This window comes from Plectropomus leopardus, chromosome 13, assembly GCF_008729295.1.
Source record: "Plectropomus leopardus isolate mb chromosome 13, YSFRI_Pleo_2.0, whole genome shotgun sequence".
NCBI lineage: Eukaryota > Metazoa > Chordata > Actinopteri > Perciformes > Serranidae > Plectropomus > Plectropomus leopardus.
The window spans coordinates 20,050,451-20,066,795 of NC_056475.1; the positions used below are offsets into that span (position 1 = coordinate 20,050,451).

The 16,345-nt window shown below is 38.8% G+C and overlaps 1 protein-coding gene across 1 annotated transcript; it reads right to left on the bottom strand.

Annotated features, from left to right (window-relative positions):
* Nucleotides 1–2,364: 2,364 nt before the first annotated feature.
* Nucleotides 2,365–11,151, bottom strand: LOC121953051 (ras-related protein Rab-38-like). Its single transcript, XM_042499980.1, has 3 exons — nt 10,770–11,151; nt 7,309–7,586; nt 2,365–5,089 (listed from the first exon to the last, which is right to left on the bottom strand). The coding sequence occupies exons 1-3, from the start codon at nt 10,996–10,998 to the stop codon at nt 4,940–4,942; spliced, it is 657 nt and encodes a 218-aa protein (XP_042355914.1). The 5' UTR covers nt 10,999–11,151; the 3' UTR covers nt 2,365–4,939.
* Nucleotides 11,152–16,345: the final 5,194 nt, after the last annotated feature.

Sequence of the window (16,345 nt, forward strand, 5' to 3'; positions counted from 1 at the left end):
ATGGCAATACATTGTCTAAACAGATCTTTATTCAACCAAAAACTTAAACACAAACTATGTACTTTAACATTATGATTAATAGACTAAAACATGCCTCCTCCTTTCCCACAGTCAGTCATGCTTGTTAGAAAAGGGGGCATGGCTTTACTGCAGTGCAGCTTAGATGATGTAGAACACTGTGATTGGCTAACAGATAATAAATAAATAAACCTGTGCGTTTGGGAGGTGAAAGATGGAAGTAATCATTGATCTACACATCCTCGAAAAGTTATGTCCATTAGAAGAGATGGGGAATCTGAACAGGTAAAATTTAAAATTAAATAGATTTACACAATAAATTTATATAGAAATTGCACAGATTTTGCATAAAACTCCACCAGGAAATTAAGTGTGCCATTCCCAAAATTTTCTGCTGCAGGGCCCCCAAACCCTGCTGTCTATGTATGTTGAAACAAAACCTACATCCTCCACATGTTTACTTGTATGTGTGTGTGTGTGTGTTTCTGCGTGTACACCCACTAGTGTTTTCTTTGTGGTTTTTCTGTAGAAATGAGAGATCTCAGGAAACGCATTATATGTGGTTCATTAATGTCTCACCTTATTAAGCCATACTGTCTTCCTTGGTATATTTCAAAATAAAGGAGGGTATAAATGCCAAAATAAACTTAAAAAGGGTGGGTTGTTTCCAATAATTCAGTGTCCATAACTTGTGGACATAACTTTACGTTTCTCTCAAGTGAATAAAATGCCTGTGGTGTTGCTAATGTGACAACAGATGGCACCACATGAGCAATTTCTAACAGTGAAGACGCTCGATCAGATCAGATCAAGTCCATCATCTTGAGTTCTTGTCGCTGAATTATGTCGCTTGCCAAAACACTCCATGTGACTGAGCTGGCTGTGTTCTGATCTGCTCAAACAGAGAGTTATCAGTGATAATATGTGTGAATTCAGTCTGGAAAACATTTCAAAAGCAGTCGAATGTGACCTGTATAATGCGTCTGCTTCTGTTTACCTCCATGCAGCTTTGATGAGCTGTCTGTAACCTTTTGTTGTTGTAGCATTTAAGTATTGCTTTTCTCCCTTCTCATTTTCTTCTCTTGCTACCTGCTTCTTCTCATTTCTCCCTCTCTTTCTCTCTCTGAGAAAATATGTGGGTGTTTTCTGTAGGTGGTTCACTGGCAGAGCCCGAGCACTAAAGAGAACACAATATGTTGGGCTCATAATCTCAGTAATGAATAGTTAGATCTGTGCCAGCTGTTATCACAGGAAGAGTTAACAGACCAAAACTTGGGGAATATGGTTCCAAATTAAAATAGAAGTTTGTGTTTTGTTTTTAATAACATATTTTGAAAGGTAATTAACATTCTAAAACTGCACCGTGTGCTTTGTTTAAACCAAGAGTCATTTGTGTCTTTAAGATGAATTCAGATGACAAAATTCTTCCAAAGTGGTTGTATAAGGGTTGTCGATCAGCTGATGGGTTGATGGTGGTGATGTCTTTAACGTGAGCCAAGAGCAGACGACCAAATCTAATCCCTCAGGCAGAGAATAATCTACGCAGTCATGTGGCATCCTAATGAGAACCTGAGAGTCCTGGATCAGCCCAAAGACACACACACACACACACACACACACACACACACACACACACACAGACCAATAAAACTTAGAAGCTGATCCACTGTCGCTAACAGTAAAAACTTTATTCATGTGCTACAGCGTTCAGGCTGTTCATGGGCTGTTCCAGGTGAAAGGCTAAATGGCACGAATACACTTTGGCCTTACATTATATAATTGTATTAAAAAGATGTGTGAAATTATATATTTTAATTACATTACAATAAATAATGAACAATTCACAAGTGGCGTAATCATCTGACGATGTGCAGTTTACTTGTGAGACAAAACATGCAATTATTTGCCCAAAGTATTGTCCTGCACAGAATATGTGTGAGCATGCAGCTCTTTCTTGTATAGTGTAATTCCATGCTGATGTCACATAATGCATGATGTTGCACACCCTCATGATGAGCCAAACTAACACTGAAATTGTAATCCTGTGAAGAGGGCATTGTTTAAGCTTACTGGAACTCAAACAATAACACATGACTCTGTTGTGATCAGGCTTATAAATACTGTGCAAACACTGCTGACCAACCACAGCTGGAGGAAACAATTTAACACATGGCGTTCAACACTGACCATACATTTATGTAAATGTCAACAGAGCACATGATGCATTTGATTTTATCCTGGTTTGGTGCATCTAACATTCAAGGATTTTGTTGTTTGTATAAATTTTACTTTCAGTCACTTCACACTCTTAATTAGCTGTAAGAAAAAGACACAACAGTGATGGCGTTGGGCTCAGCTTCCTTTAAAAAAAAGACAAATACTACCAAGTAATACAGAAGTGCAAAGTCACTAAAAAGATGCAAAAAACCTCCAAAAACCTCATTTGTTGAAAGATCAATAAAAGTGTTGCATCTCTGGGTGTGTAGTTGAGCCTATGCAGTTTTATATAATGTGCCGTACATGCTGTCAATCATACTGTCTAATGTCAATCAGAGAATGAGAAGCAGGGAAAAGAGAAGCAGGGGACATAATAAAGACAGACTCTGGAAGCAGCCACATTTATAGAGAGAGAGAGAGTAAAATTTTCAGGATAAGAAAAAAATAACGGAGGATGGAGTGCAGGAGAAAAGATGAGGTAAAAAAGGAACACGGACATGTAGAGAGGAACAGTCTGTGTGCATGTGTGTGTGTGTGTGTGTGTGAGAGCAAGAAATAGCTTCACACAGATACCCATAAAAAAGGATCTAGTTACCATGGATACAGAGGGTTAGGCTTTGGCAAGTGAACCTGTGAGAATGTCCAGTTTTCATCCAGACATTCAACGCAATTTTACTTCCGATGAAGACAAATAACACACACACACACACAAATTAACCAGTTCTGGAAAAATGGCAAAAACCACTTTGGTCTGATATAGTAGTTTAAGTCAGCAAACTTAAGACTGAAGGATAACCACGCTCCCCCATTGTCAAAGACACATGTCTGACATATCTTTGATCATTGAACCTGGGCTGTGCCACTGGATCTGCCCATTGCTCATAAAAGACTAGTTACACTGACAAGCTCCAGGATGTTTGTCTTTCTAAGCGTTCAACTCTCCCTCTCTTCACAGCTGACTGAGTTGTTGCTATAAATATGAATCTGTTGTGACTTCATACATAAACCAGCATTACACACATAAATCAACTCTGTAGATAACTTAGAATCATAGTTTAAAAAAGAATGCATGTGCAAAATTCACATAATTAGGCAATGTGGGATCCACTGGAAGTGGTCGATACTGCTTTCTTGGCATCTGCAGAATAGCCACAGTGAATACATTTACATGCACAAAATATTTTTGCCCTTACTCTGAAAAAGATAATATTCCTACTAAGCTGTTTACATGGCTTAATATTCGCTGTTTTAATGGTGGCATGGTGGCCAAGTAATTAGCACTGTCACCTCATAGCAATAGGGTTCTGGGTTTGAAGCCGCTGGCCGGCTGCAGCCGGTCTGTGTGGAATTTGCATGTGCTGTCCATGTCAGTGTGAGTTTTTTTCAGGTTCTCCAGCTTCCTCCAGGTTAATTGGCATCTCTAAATTGGCTGCAGGTGTGAATGTGAGTGAGCATGTTAGTATCTATGTGTCAGCTGGGATAGGCTCCAGCCCCCACAAACCTCAAGAAGTTAAGCAGTTACCAATAATGAGTATTACAGTTTACTTGAAGCAGTGCTTACAGTTTTCCAGTTTTCCACCAGTGTCGGACTTGTTCAACTGTGCAATCGCAGCCATCCACTTTCATTCCTCCAACCACCCTCTTGAAAAGGTCAGTATTGCGATATTTGCACGTCTAAAAACCTATTCATAACCAAGTCTTTTATAATGTTTAGCTGTGTTTTTCCTCCAACCAGAAATGTCCTTTGCCCTTTTCTTTTGGCCATGCACCTTAACCCCAGCCTTACATACTTAAGTCTAATTACTTTGTGTGCAAAATATCTATGACAATGCACTGAGCTAACCATAAACAGGCAAATGCAAACTGTGGTAAAAGCCCCAGTTGAGGCGCATATTCCGAATGCACTGTAAACATGTCCAAAGACTGCTGTTCAAACCCAACCTATACTGACATATCCCACACGTCAGAAAGTGCTATATTTAGAACAAGGCCTAATGCAGAATATCCAAACAGAATATGATGTGTATATAACATACATCAAACTCTGAATATTTTCCTTTTTTGATTAACAGTGGAATCTTAGTGTGCCTATAAACCGAGCCATTAATTTCTAAACCGAAGTTGGAGGTTAGGGTAAATACTTGTGAAAGGGACAACAACACAATCACATTTGCTTGAAATGGCAAACAACCTTTGCAAGACTTCTGTCTTCATCCTGCAGTTACTGCACTTTTGGGTGTGCTGCATCAAACCTATTAATAGGATCATTTACTCCATTGGTTCAGTTTGGTCCAACAGTTGTCAGTCCTTTTCCAGGTGAACAGTTGTGAAAAGAGAATGTAGTTCAGATAAAAGAGAATAGTCCCAGAAGGAAATCCTGACTGTTTGATAGTTTGAATAATCACATTTGGCGTGATACATAAATACTTGTTTGTCTGACAAGAACTTTAAACTCACATTATGATGAGTTTCCAAAACTGTTAATAAATGTTTAACTTCTGAGTCCACATGATTTTAGTTTTTCGAGTTCTGGTCTCTTGTAATCCAGTACTGAAAAGACAAAGAAACATGCGCCAAACTAAAATGTTCATCTCTAGTTTGGACCAAAGAAGTCAGACTATATTGTGTCCTTGTGGTTTGTCTGTCCCTCTTTTCCCAAGTGTGTCTCCACTCTGATCTGTCCCACCATTGCTTCCTCTTTTCTTTACTTCAGGCAGCCAGAGCAGCTCATCTGTCTGTTGGAGTCGAACTGAGGTGAGATTGTGTCCGGTATTACGCTTTTCAGGATGTCATTCTCTGTGGCCATGATGTGCTTGACCAGGAAGTTTGCAGCTTCACCGATGTTGAGATTATCCTAAAAGAGAGAGGAAACTGTAAGGTCTGACTCCATTACTTCCATCTGTAATTTTCTAAGTTATATATTCTGTCTGATATTTAAATTGTTTATATTATTGTACTAGGACAATTACAGAGAATGAACAACATCTGCCACCCCAAAAAAAGATTTGCCAAGTATGTTCGCAATGTGGTTAACTGCTATCACCTTCATGTGAACACCATGTGTGCACCTTTATGTGTTTAAACGACTTCAAATGTACCCTGTCAACATTTTTTTTCCAACTGCTACCAAAGAAGAACGTGTATGTCTATTTGCATTGCCCACCTCTGGCACTTCTGGCTTAACCTGCACCTTTTGACCTTTGACCTTTCAGAATGTTGAGTCTTGATGCCATAAGAAAAGCAAGCGCACTTAGGCGGCTCCAACACAGTGGTGTCAACAGAAGATGTGTGAATGAAGGTTACTTTTGTAGAATGTATATCTGTATGCAGATACAGCTGAGTTTTAGGGGAAGGTTAACTGAAACACTAATGCATCACAAGATTCATTTGGTGGGTCCATCCTTACAAACCCATACTGTAAAACAAAAAAAGAATCAAACCAGCATATCTATATTTTAATTCTAGTCCGGATACATGTGTTTCTGAGCATACTGTCAGAATAACGGGAAAATATGTGATGTACAAAACATCCATAATTCTCTATTTCAGTTTGATTCTACTGCCATAAGAAAACCAACAAAAGTTTAATAAGGCTTCATGACATGTCAGATTAAGCAGATGCAAAAAAGTTTATGTGCCGTGGTAAAACAGTTTTGATGTAACTTTGAATCTACACATTAAGTAACTCATTAAATAACTTTTCTTGGCTTGGAAGCAAAACTCCCAGGCAGCAGAAAAAACCCATTAACAATCCTCTAATACTTTTAACTTTTCACTTGTTTTGACCCTGCTTTGTAAATTTATCTCACAGAGCCACTTTTCACGGGGATATGAAATTCCAGTTGGCTCTGTGGGGATGTTTTGCACTGACTGAAGTGACCTGAGTGGGAGATTATCTCCACTGAGTGTGTCAGCTGCTCACAGCAAAGGCCTACAATCTGGCTCATTCACTGGCATGCTGATGATTAATTAATATTTCTACATTTGGAGAAATATGCTTAATTGCATTCTTGCTGTGAGTTTTATAAGAAGACTGATTCCACCCTCACGTCTGTTGAATATGAAGCTACAGCCAGCAGTCAGTCAGCTTAGCTTCATGTAAAATTTGCCCTCCATCACCTCTAAAACTCAATCATTTATACTGTATGGATATACCAGTTGCAACAGCGAAGCAAAGGCCGGTATTGTTTTGAATTCATGATTCTGTGTGTGTCATTATGGCAAAATGTGGCCCTGGTGACACACGGGAACTACCACAGAAGCTGTTTTGAGAACTTTGGCAGGCATATGTCTGTCTGTTTGTCTGTGTATAGATTTTGTCAACAAGATAACTTTACAACCGTGCAAGATAGAATCATGAAACTTTACAGGTGTGTAGATGGGATTATAATGAAGGCTGAGTTTTAAGATGGTTTTGGTCTGAGCAAGATGGCCGGAAGAAGGGCATGAAAGAAGTATAGAAAGGGTCATTGGCTCGCCCATTTTACACCCTGTCTGACAATTGCAATCATGGGTGTAAATCATGGATTATGGATTGCGCTCATCAGTGCGTCACTTCATGCTGCATATTGGTTGGTGAGCAGTCGTTGGTCGTAACAGCAGTCACAAAGTGATATGATCATCCCAAATTTCAGACGCTATCAGAATTTGATCCCAGGCTGTCTTTGATTGCAAGACCGTAACAACTGCCATCCTTGAGCCTTTCTCATTGTGCCATGTAGGACCACCGTTTTAGAGCCATGACCAACAATATTGCCACATTTTCAGGTCACCTTTTGTCTGGGACAGCCCAAAATGGTGTCCTTTTTGGATTTCTTGCCATAGTTTGTCCCTGTGTTTGTCGTTTCATTCTGTTTTTGTTTTTTTTCTTTTTCAGTTTAGTTTTGATTCTTATTTCTTTTGTACTTTTTAGGAGATTTTTTTTTTACCAGCATTAAAGCTCACTTTTTGTTATAACCATCTGCTTGCCTGCTGTTCTGTCTTTGGGTCCTCATTTGAACTCAACACAAACGCAGTAGTTTATGAATCACAAATGACTGACAAACAAGAACACCTGTGCCACTCTGGTCTCACCTTAGCAGAGGTCTCAAACCACCCGACGAAGCCATGGTCTTTGCAGAACTGGTCCATTTTGATGCCGTTGTTGGTCAACTCTCTGCCCTGGTCACACTTGTTAGCCAGCAGCACAGTGGCAATGCTCTGTCCATTAGTCAGCATCAGTTTGGAGTCCAGGTCCTCTTTCCACTTGATGACGGCCTCAAAGGTGGTGGCCCGTGTCACATCGAACACTATGAAGGCTCCCATCGCTTCACGGTAGTACACTCGAGTCATGTTTCCGAAACGTTCCTGACCTGTGATACACACACACCGAGAGCTTTATTCATAAGTGTGGCAACACTGGTGTTCTGTTAATGACAGATTCTTATTGTTTTCCTGCATTTTTGCAGCATAACAGCTAATGCAACTAGCATTAAGACTGCAGTTAGCAGAGCCCGAATTCCCATGAAACAGCACATTCCTGCGGTCTTACTGTCACGTTGCACATACTCAGATGGTCAATGTGACTGCTTGTTCCAGCTGATAATAGGCCTACTTAAATTAAACCTGCATTTCGCCCGGCCTGCAATGAGGATAAACCTTGACCCAGACTATAATGATATTCATGCAACTTTTCTGTGAGAATACATGTGAAATGTTTGTGTGTAGGTATGGGTGTTTGTGTGTTAATCCATGCTTGTGTATTGTGCCAGGAGAGGAAATTAGGTGCTTGAGGAGCAGGTTAGAACAGCTGTCAACATGACATTCCCTGGGGGAGTGTGTTCAGCTGTCTGCTGTCTAATGTGAGCACTTGTTGGTCAAAAAAAAATATGAGCGTGTAGGTGTGTGCTTCCTGCTTGTTTTACATATCGTGCCCTCTCAGCAGAAAAGTTTATATGGTAAATAAATATTAATGCGTGGGAGTCTACTTTTGGCTTAAATAGAATTACATTGACAAGGACAAAATGCTGCTATTTGCTTCACAAATAAGAGGAAATGGAAAATCTGACAGGACGCGGACCGAGAAGTTCCTCCTTTCGTACGGGACAACTATCAATGACTTTCGTCACTCACATGGACCTTCATGTGCGGTGGTGTGACACACAGACACACACTGCACACATGTCACTTGACACACTGTCATTCAACAAACTGATGGTGCAATTTATAGCTTTACATGACTTCAAAGTACAACATGTAAAATTTAAGACTCCATATATAAGAAACCAGCACATCTCGGCCCCTACAAAAGTCTATCCTTACTCCTCTAAGATGAATTTCAAACAGGTAGAGACTAAATCAGATGTGACTTATAATTGGATTTGACTGCTTGAAGCATGTGCCTGCATGTGTGTATGTGTGTGTGTGTGTGTGTGTGTGTGTGAGAGTGACTAATGATGTTTTGGTTTTTATTTAGGCTACAATGACACTCCTGTGACTGGCCTTTAAATCTTCCTCACATGGGCCTAATCACATGATGCTGCACTATATCCTAAACGAATGACTGGACAGCAGCATGCTGGTCTTCCCTAAGCAATGTTGTCATTGTGAGCATGTTAGTGTGTAGCTCAGATCACCACTGAGCTGAAGTGGAGACTCAGAGAGCCTTTAGCATGGCTGAACTCTTTTTATCCACAGGCCAGCTCTTTCAATTCAAAGTAGACAAGAAGTTGAATCCATCTACCACCTCCTGAGTTTGGTCTGCTACATTTGATATGTACAAATTTTAAATTTTCTATCAATTTTAGACATTATGACTAAAGAGGAGGTCAGGAGAAGTCAGAGTGGCATCATGTTTTACTTTACTTTTATCCATCTTATCCATTTATCAGCTAATTTTATTTGTAATAATTTCCATTTATCATTGAAGTCACAGTGTAGCCATAAACTTATCTTAACTCATAAAGGATATATTAACGTAAATATTCATTTGGCATGGTTTTTATTTTGGTATTGTTACATGTTTTTTGTTAGTGTTTTGGGATATTATTGTTATTAATTAGTTTCATGATTTCAGTTATTGGGAGAGTTGGGTCACATGGATATGAGCGGTGACATTCATAATCTACATTAATATTTGCTTTTTACCTGTGTCAGGTTGATCGGTGAGAGGGTGAGGTGGGTCGCCGCATTTTTTACTTTCTTTTGATTGCTGTGATTAGTTTGGTTCTGGTTGGCGTGTCACACACTAGACCAGGCTCAGCCTTAGCCTCTTGGTGTATTTTAGTTTGTCCTGCAGTCGCTACACACAGTTAAGAATATTTGGTTAGTTTAGTCTGATGTGTCTTTTTTTTTTGCAACTAATGTTGACCTACTCCACATCACTGCTACCTCTCATTGTTGGCCTTGGAGCACCTGACTCTGCCATACATGTATAAATATAGCAACCGGAAGTTTTTGAGGTTATAAGAGACAATTTCATGTGTTGTTTAGTTCCATTTTAGAAATGAATACTTCCAGTCTCAAGTCCGTGCCACTACCGATTTCAAAAGTGTTCAATCAGAAAAAATCTCGCTGGAAATTTCACCATCAGTGTTTTATGAGGTGAAATAAGTGCATGTGTTTGTTTGTTTTTTGTTGTTCCCAAATGTTTTGGTAAAAAGAACAAATATATTGGGTAAAAAAACTGAACTGAATCATTTCTTGAAGTGGTTCATTCATTTCTTAGCTTAGCTCCCAGTCAGTTGTGAGTGAACGTGACGGCGCTCAGTGGGTGAATGTTCAGTGATTCGTTCCCTGACTGAGTCCTGAGTGGGTCGCTGAGTCGTGCAGGCCCACCCCTCCCCTCCCTCTAATGTCTTTAAGACTCAGAACTAGGATCAAATATCTATTTGAATAATTAGGTGCTGCAAAAGTATACACGCTGTACATAACAAGGTAGGACTTTAGCTTTAAGTTTGCAAATAGTATCTGCTCTCAGTTTGTGAAGTGTTTCAGATCAGTGAGTGGGATTCCTTGCAGTCTGAGCAATTCTGTTAAATCTTTTTACTGAATAGATTCAAGTAATTCAGTAAACTCAAAAGAACAGCCTCACCCATTACTACTGCGTGAGAGTGTGTGTGTGTGTGTGTGTGTGTGTGTGTGTGTGTGAGAGAAAGAGACTCTTATTTGCAAGATACCAGCTCTCCACAGTGACAAAGCATCTTTGAGCATGTTTCATAATTTTACGACAGTCATGCTTTCACCGTTAATGTGAACATAATCTTATCTCCCCAGACCATCATCTTTTCGAGAACTATGACAAACAGCTTGAGCAACGTTCACATTTTTTTAATGAAAGGGTTAGTTCTTGCACATTTAACATTAAAACACTAAATTAAAGCTATAAATATATAGCCTACACACAGACACAAACATATATTTATATTTGTAACACAAATGCACTCAACTAAAAAAGCTGCATGAACCCTGCAGATGACTAGACGGCCATGGGTTTGAATTTTAGTGATAGGCTTTATCCAGCAAATAAAGAAAAATATTAAACTTAAGTGTCCCACCTGCAATGTCCCAGAGCTGGAGCCGGACAGTCTCAGAGTCCCAGTTCAGCACCTTCAGGGCGAAGTCCACTCCGATGGTGGCTCTGTAGTTGGTGGAGTAGGTCTGATGGACGTAGCGCCTGATGATGGAGGTCTTTCCGACCCCCAGGTCTCCGATAACCAGCACCTTGTACAGGTGCTCCTTGCGGAGACTCTGCATGCCGTTGCAGTGTGATGAGGTGCTGGTCATTCCACTTGTCGGATCTCAGTGACGCAGCAGCTTTCAAAAACTCTGACTCTGTTTGAGCGCAGTTTGAGACTTCGTCCCCCTGATCCCGTTGATCCCGTGTGCCTCCCTCTCTGCGCAGGAGCCGCCCGCCCTGTGGGGAAGTGTGCAGTCTGCTCGGGGCTGTGCTCGGGAACTTCTGACCTCGCCTCGTCACCCTGTAGAGACGAGAAGTGCGCGCTGTTAACTCAAGACACTGTATTCTAGTTCCTGTTAGAGTAAGTCTCCACCGTACAAACTGCCACTTTATGTCACTTTTGCTATATTTTAACCTTTTGTGTGCTGCGAAACAATCGCCTCCAAGTGTGTCTGTTTAGATGCAGCTTAAAAAATACAGCCAGAATGCAAATAAGGTTGTAATGTTACTTAATAATGAGCATAACAAATAACTATAATCATTGTAATATGCCAACAGCAGGAAAACGTTTGCTTTTGTAATTGTGGTAAGATCCTATTATAGAGTGATTATTGAATTGAATTTATGTACAGTACTGAGCAAAAGTCTTTGGCCACCTTAAACGTTGTTCTTTTAGCAAGGTTATATGATCATACATATTTATATCTCAGTAGTCTCTTCATAAAATACAACCAAAACATCCAGGATATATGTATATAGTATTAAAAACGCAAATATTTCAGAATAAAACAACCTTGATAGACTTAAGTTGTAATTACTTAGAGTGACCTTCCTTTCTACTTTGCATGTCTTGAACTCAGACAATATGAGATTTACAATATTAATATTTTGGGTGTATTTACACCAGGTTAAGTCAAAACTTCCTTTTGATCTGGTTACAATTTCATGTGTCACAGTAAATATTGACTTCAATCTGAAGAAGACATTTTGTTCTGTTTATTTTTGTTGTTTTAATGCATTGCACGTTCTCTGTTTGTTGTTCGTATCTTAATAAAGAAACTTTAAATAAACAAATAAATAAATATCCTCATTACAACTTTGCTAAAACAACAAATCTATGGTGGCTCAAGACTTTTGCACAGTACTTGTAAAATGCTTCATACCCTTTCCCCACTTTATGCCTACACATCCAGCTGCTGAATCAGGCATCAGTGTTGGGAGGGTTACTTTTGAAATGTAATAGGCTACAGATTACTTGTTACCCTACTAAAAAGTTATGTAACTAATTTAATTACTTCACCAAAGTAATGAAATGTAGTACTCTTTGATTACCCTGATTATAACATGAGCTCCTTAGGTTATCATAGAATATCATATGATTCTGCTTGGCTTTTAGAGACATTTGAGATTGTAATTTGGAGACACTTTTAGAACAAAACGGCTCAGAATAGAAACATGTGTGTGTGTTCATTAAAAAAAAATAGCAGGTAAAATATAAGTTGCATATAAATGTAGTGTAGTAAAAAGTACTACATTGTAGGTAGAGTTATTCAAACCTTTCATTGGTCGATTGTATGTAGCGGATATGCCTTACAATCCATCATGGATTTCCTGTTTTATTTTGTTAACCTTGGAGTTTCCTTGTGTCTGTGAGAGTTACTTCCACCCTTAGTTCCGCACCACCTGCTTTCAGTCAGTTAATTACCTGTCTTGTATTTAAACCCTACTCATTTACTCACCTGCTGTCAGTTTGTCATGTACTCTAGTAGTCTTCCTTCCAGCAGTTCTATTCATGACTTCAACCTCTGTTTTGATTTTGGATTTTTGCCTCTTCCCTGTAAGTTTTGCTTCTTCCCTGTTTTTTGATCTTTTCAACTGTTTCTCTGTTTTTTGCCCAACTGCTTGCCCCTTGTCTGTATACTGTTGCAATGTTTTTTGTTTTGCTTTCCTGTTTATGGCCCTGTTTTGGATTGAACTTTTAAAATTGGATTTTGCTTTTTGCTTCTGATTGTTGCATTTGGGTTGATTACTGTCCTCTGGCCCTCACAATATGTTTAAACTGAACGTTTCGACAACACTGAGGTTGATGGGTAGTTAGGTTTAGGCAAAAAAACTCAACTTAGTGAAGTTTAAAAAAAGATTAGGTTTTGGCTTAAAATACCCAGTTTTGCAGGGCATGATCTCCACTGGAAAACAACTATGTGCTTGTGAAATGCTTTTCATGGCCTTATCTAAAAAACAACCCAAACTGCTTTTTGTGGCTCTAAAGGGCACAAAGCAATAACTCACAACTGGCTTTTTTGTTGTCCCAAACAGTGGCCTGCAGCTTGGCAGGTGTGACACCACAAGGTTTCCCACACATTTCATGGACAAAAGTTTCAAAACTTTTTCACGACTTTTTAAGCACCCATAACAAATTTCACATATAATTTCTGTTAGCTTGCACACATTAAGGGAGAGACAGAATGTGGGGAGAAAACTATGAAAGTACATGGTTGTAAACAAAGCACAGTCACTCATCAATGCATTTACAGCTACGCTACGTTGACAGCTATTTAAAAATAAGTTGCAGTTATGATACATTACATGGAAGGTTGTTCATAAAAAATAATTGTAATAATTGTATCACTTTTCCATGACTTTTCCAAAATGTTCAATGATTTTTTACTAATTCCATGACTCTGCCAGGCCTGGAAAATGTGATTGCAAAATTCCATGACTTTTTCAGGTTTTTCATAATTGTGGGAAACCTGGCAGGTTGTGAGACAATGGGCCCCTGGGCACAGATTTGCAAAAGGCCCCACTAACTCTCCTCCATAGGAGCGGTTTTGTGTCTTTGCGGTTGTTTTGTGTCTCTTTCTAGCTTCCATGTACTGTATCTTTTTGGTGCATGTTAATTTATGTGTCATTTTGCAGGTGAACTATTGAGGCCCCTGGATCTGTGCCTGGTACGTCTGTCTTGTAATCCACCCATGTGTGTAACTCCATCCACTGTCCCTGGCAAGTAAGCTCTTATATTATGGCACTTTAGAAATGTTGATATACTGATGAAACTGGTGTAACATATTTGTGGTTTACAGAAGCATTTGCTTGATTTTCGATTCAGCTCTGTTTGTGCAGCTGCATATTGTGTTTGCTCTCTGGGGGAATCAACACAAAGGCTATAATGTCATATGAGAGGCTCCTCATAAAGTGATACAGGACATGTCTACAATTGCATCCAACTGCTTTTGGCCTCTTTGTACCTTCTTCAGGTGTGACTGAGGGTCAGAGTAATGGAGTTAAAAATGCGTCTTCACAGTTGCCTTTAATAACACATATGATATGGCAAATCTGAGATAATTAGTACTGTGATTGTTAGTATGTTTTGGCCTTGCTCTCTCCCTGGATTCATTACACTCTAACTATAACTTAACCGCCATCTTGTGAATGTTAATTTCACTGAACAATTTTTGTCTACGGTATACGGCATAGGAAATTACATCACGTTATTTAATAAAGAGTGCCCCAGAAACCCTATTTCCCGCTAGGTTTAATAATTATCGCACTGTGATTTGACACAATTATCTTATTTAGAAAAAGGTTTGTGAGTTACATCAACTTAGAAGGTGTAAAAATAACACTGCACATGATCTGGTTTATAACATTAAAAAGGGTGACTCTTTAAAGCGTGAGCGGAAAGCATAGAAATTTAGATTTTCAAGTGTCATTCAAAAGTCATGTTGGGACATTTTCTTCCAGTTACAGTCATACAGTACTTTTGATTTTTGAGAATTGAGATCAAGTATTTTTCCTATCAATGGGAAGACAAATTTCTACAATGTGAATGAAGTATCCCTGCAATATAAATAAGGAGCATTTGCAATGAATTACAAACAACTGCACAAAAATGTATCGCACTTTAGATGAAACCTTTAATGCAGAAGAAGTCTAAATTGTAAATTCTGGCTATCTGGAAGGCAGCTAGAGATAAAACCAAGACAAATGTCTATGGAGATTATATAAGTGAATTACTGGCATAGAGCGTAGTATTCATCTACAAAATTGGCACAAACCTGCATGCAAATATGGCAATTGTCTAAGATGAGTTTTACATCGCAAGCCAGTAGAAAAACACTTTCTGTGTAAACATACAGAAAAAAATAAGGACTGAAGGATAGAAGCCAGACAAGAAAAAAAAACATCTGATAAACAAGCATAAGCAGCTCCCACACGAACATCATCATCTGCCAGCCTGTCAATCTATACTGTCATTCATCTACATCCTCAGAGAGGCCAAAATGCAGATACAAAACAAGAATATTCATTGAATATGATCAAGCATAAGAAATAATATCTCATAAAATATTATAAAAAACAACATCCTCTTTATAACGCCTGAAAAATTAGTCCATTTATAGATACACAATGTCATTTACTGCAGGGAGACATTGGCACATATGTAGGTAAAAAGCCAGGCTAGAAACAACTACTTTGCAATAGATGTCTGAAAAATCCAGCGCACTTTCAGTTCTCCTCCCAAAACAAATCTTTAAAACGCATTAAAACACTGACAGTATCATTACCTTGCTACTGTATCTATTCATCTTATTGGTTTCACATGTACAATATCAAAACTCATTACAAATATAACTTAAAGAGTGCAACCAAGTCTTGACATCATGCAAACGGGAAACACTTTTGATGACGGCACTCGTTCAGCAGGTAGGAGTTGAAGTCAGAAAGCGTTTTGGTTCATCCTGAGGTGGAAGATTGTTTTGGTCCGCTTCGAATTATCAAATACATTCAGCTAAGTAACATCCAGAGAAAAGAATTACAGAAAAAAAAGTAGTCCATAAGCTCTTTGTGGGTTAGACTCCTGATGATGTTGAGACAATGTCTTATATTCCCTTGAGATGTAAAGGTCCTCTCAGGATGGAAAGCGGGTTTATTTTCAGTAATATGTTTTATTTCCAAGAAAAGGGAAGTTCACTGATCTCTCCCACACACACAAAGCCTGCTTCCTGATTTGCACAATCGCACAGCATCTTTACAAAATGCTCGATTATGCCCTCCAGAATCGACAGCTTATTCGAGGGCAGGAAAAATGTGTCCCATATGACCTTTTGATTTCAGTTATTTGAGCTATTTTCTTCTGGACAGATGCCTTCATGCTGATACAATCTGCATCCACCTGGGTCTCAAAATATTAAAAATCAGGGCAATTTGTCAGTAAACAAAAACATCACATGTGCATAAAGTCAACAGCAATAATATACAGTAACAAGTAAGAAAAAAATCACTTTGTGTTAAAGATAATATGTGATGCAAAATATACAACTGAAATACGACTATCTTTAATGTTATATCTGCACTTATCTAAAAAATCAGATGCCATTCTGAGATTCAGTATATGAGCCATAATCCAAAGAAACACTGAAAATAAATATCTGGTAAATTTTCCAAACTGTTTAA

Coding starts and splice junctions, on each gene's coding strand:
- LOC121953051 (XM_042499980.1), bottom strand. CDS start 10,998: ATGACCAGCACCTCATCACACTGCAACGGCATGCAGAGTCTCCGCAAG. Junction 7,587..10,769: donor CCAGCTCTGGGACATTGCAG/GTGGGACACTTA, acceptor TGTGTATCACAG/GTCAGGAACGTTTCGGAAAC. Junction 5,090..7,308: donor GGTTTGAGACCTCTGCTAAG/GTGAGACCAGAG, acceptor TCTCTCTTTTAG/GATAATCTCAACATCGGTGA.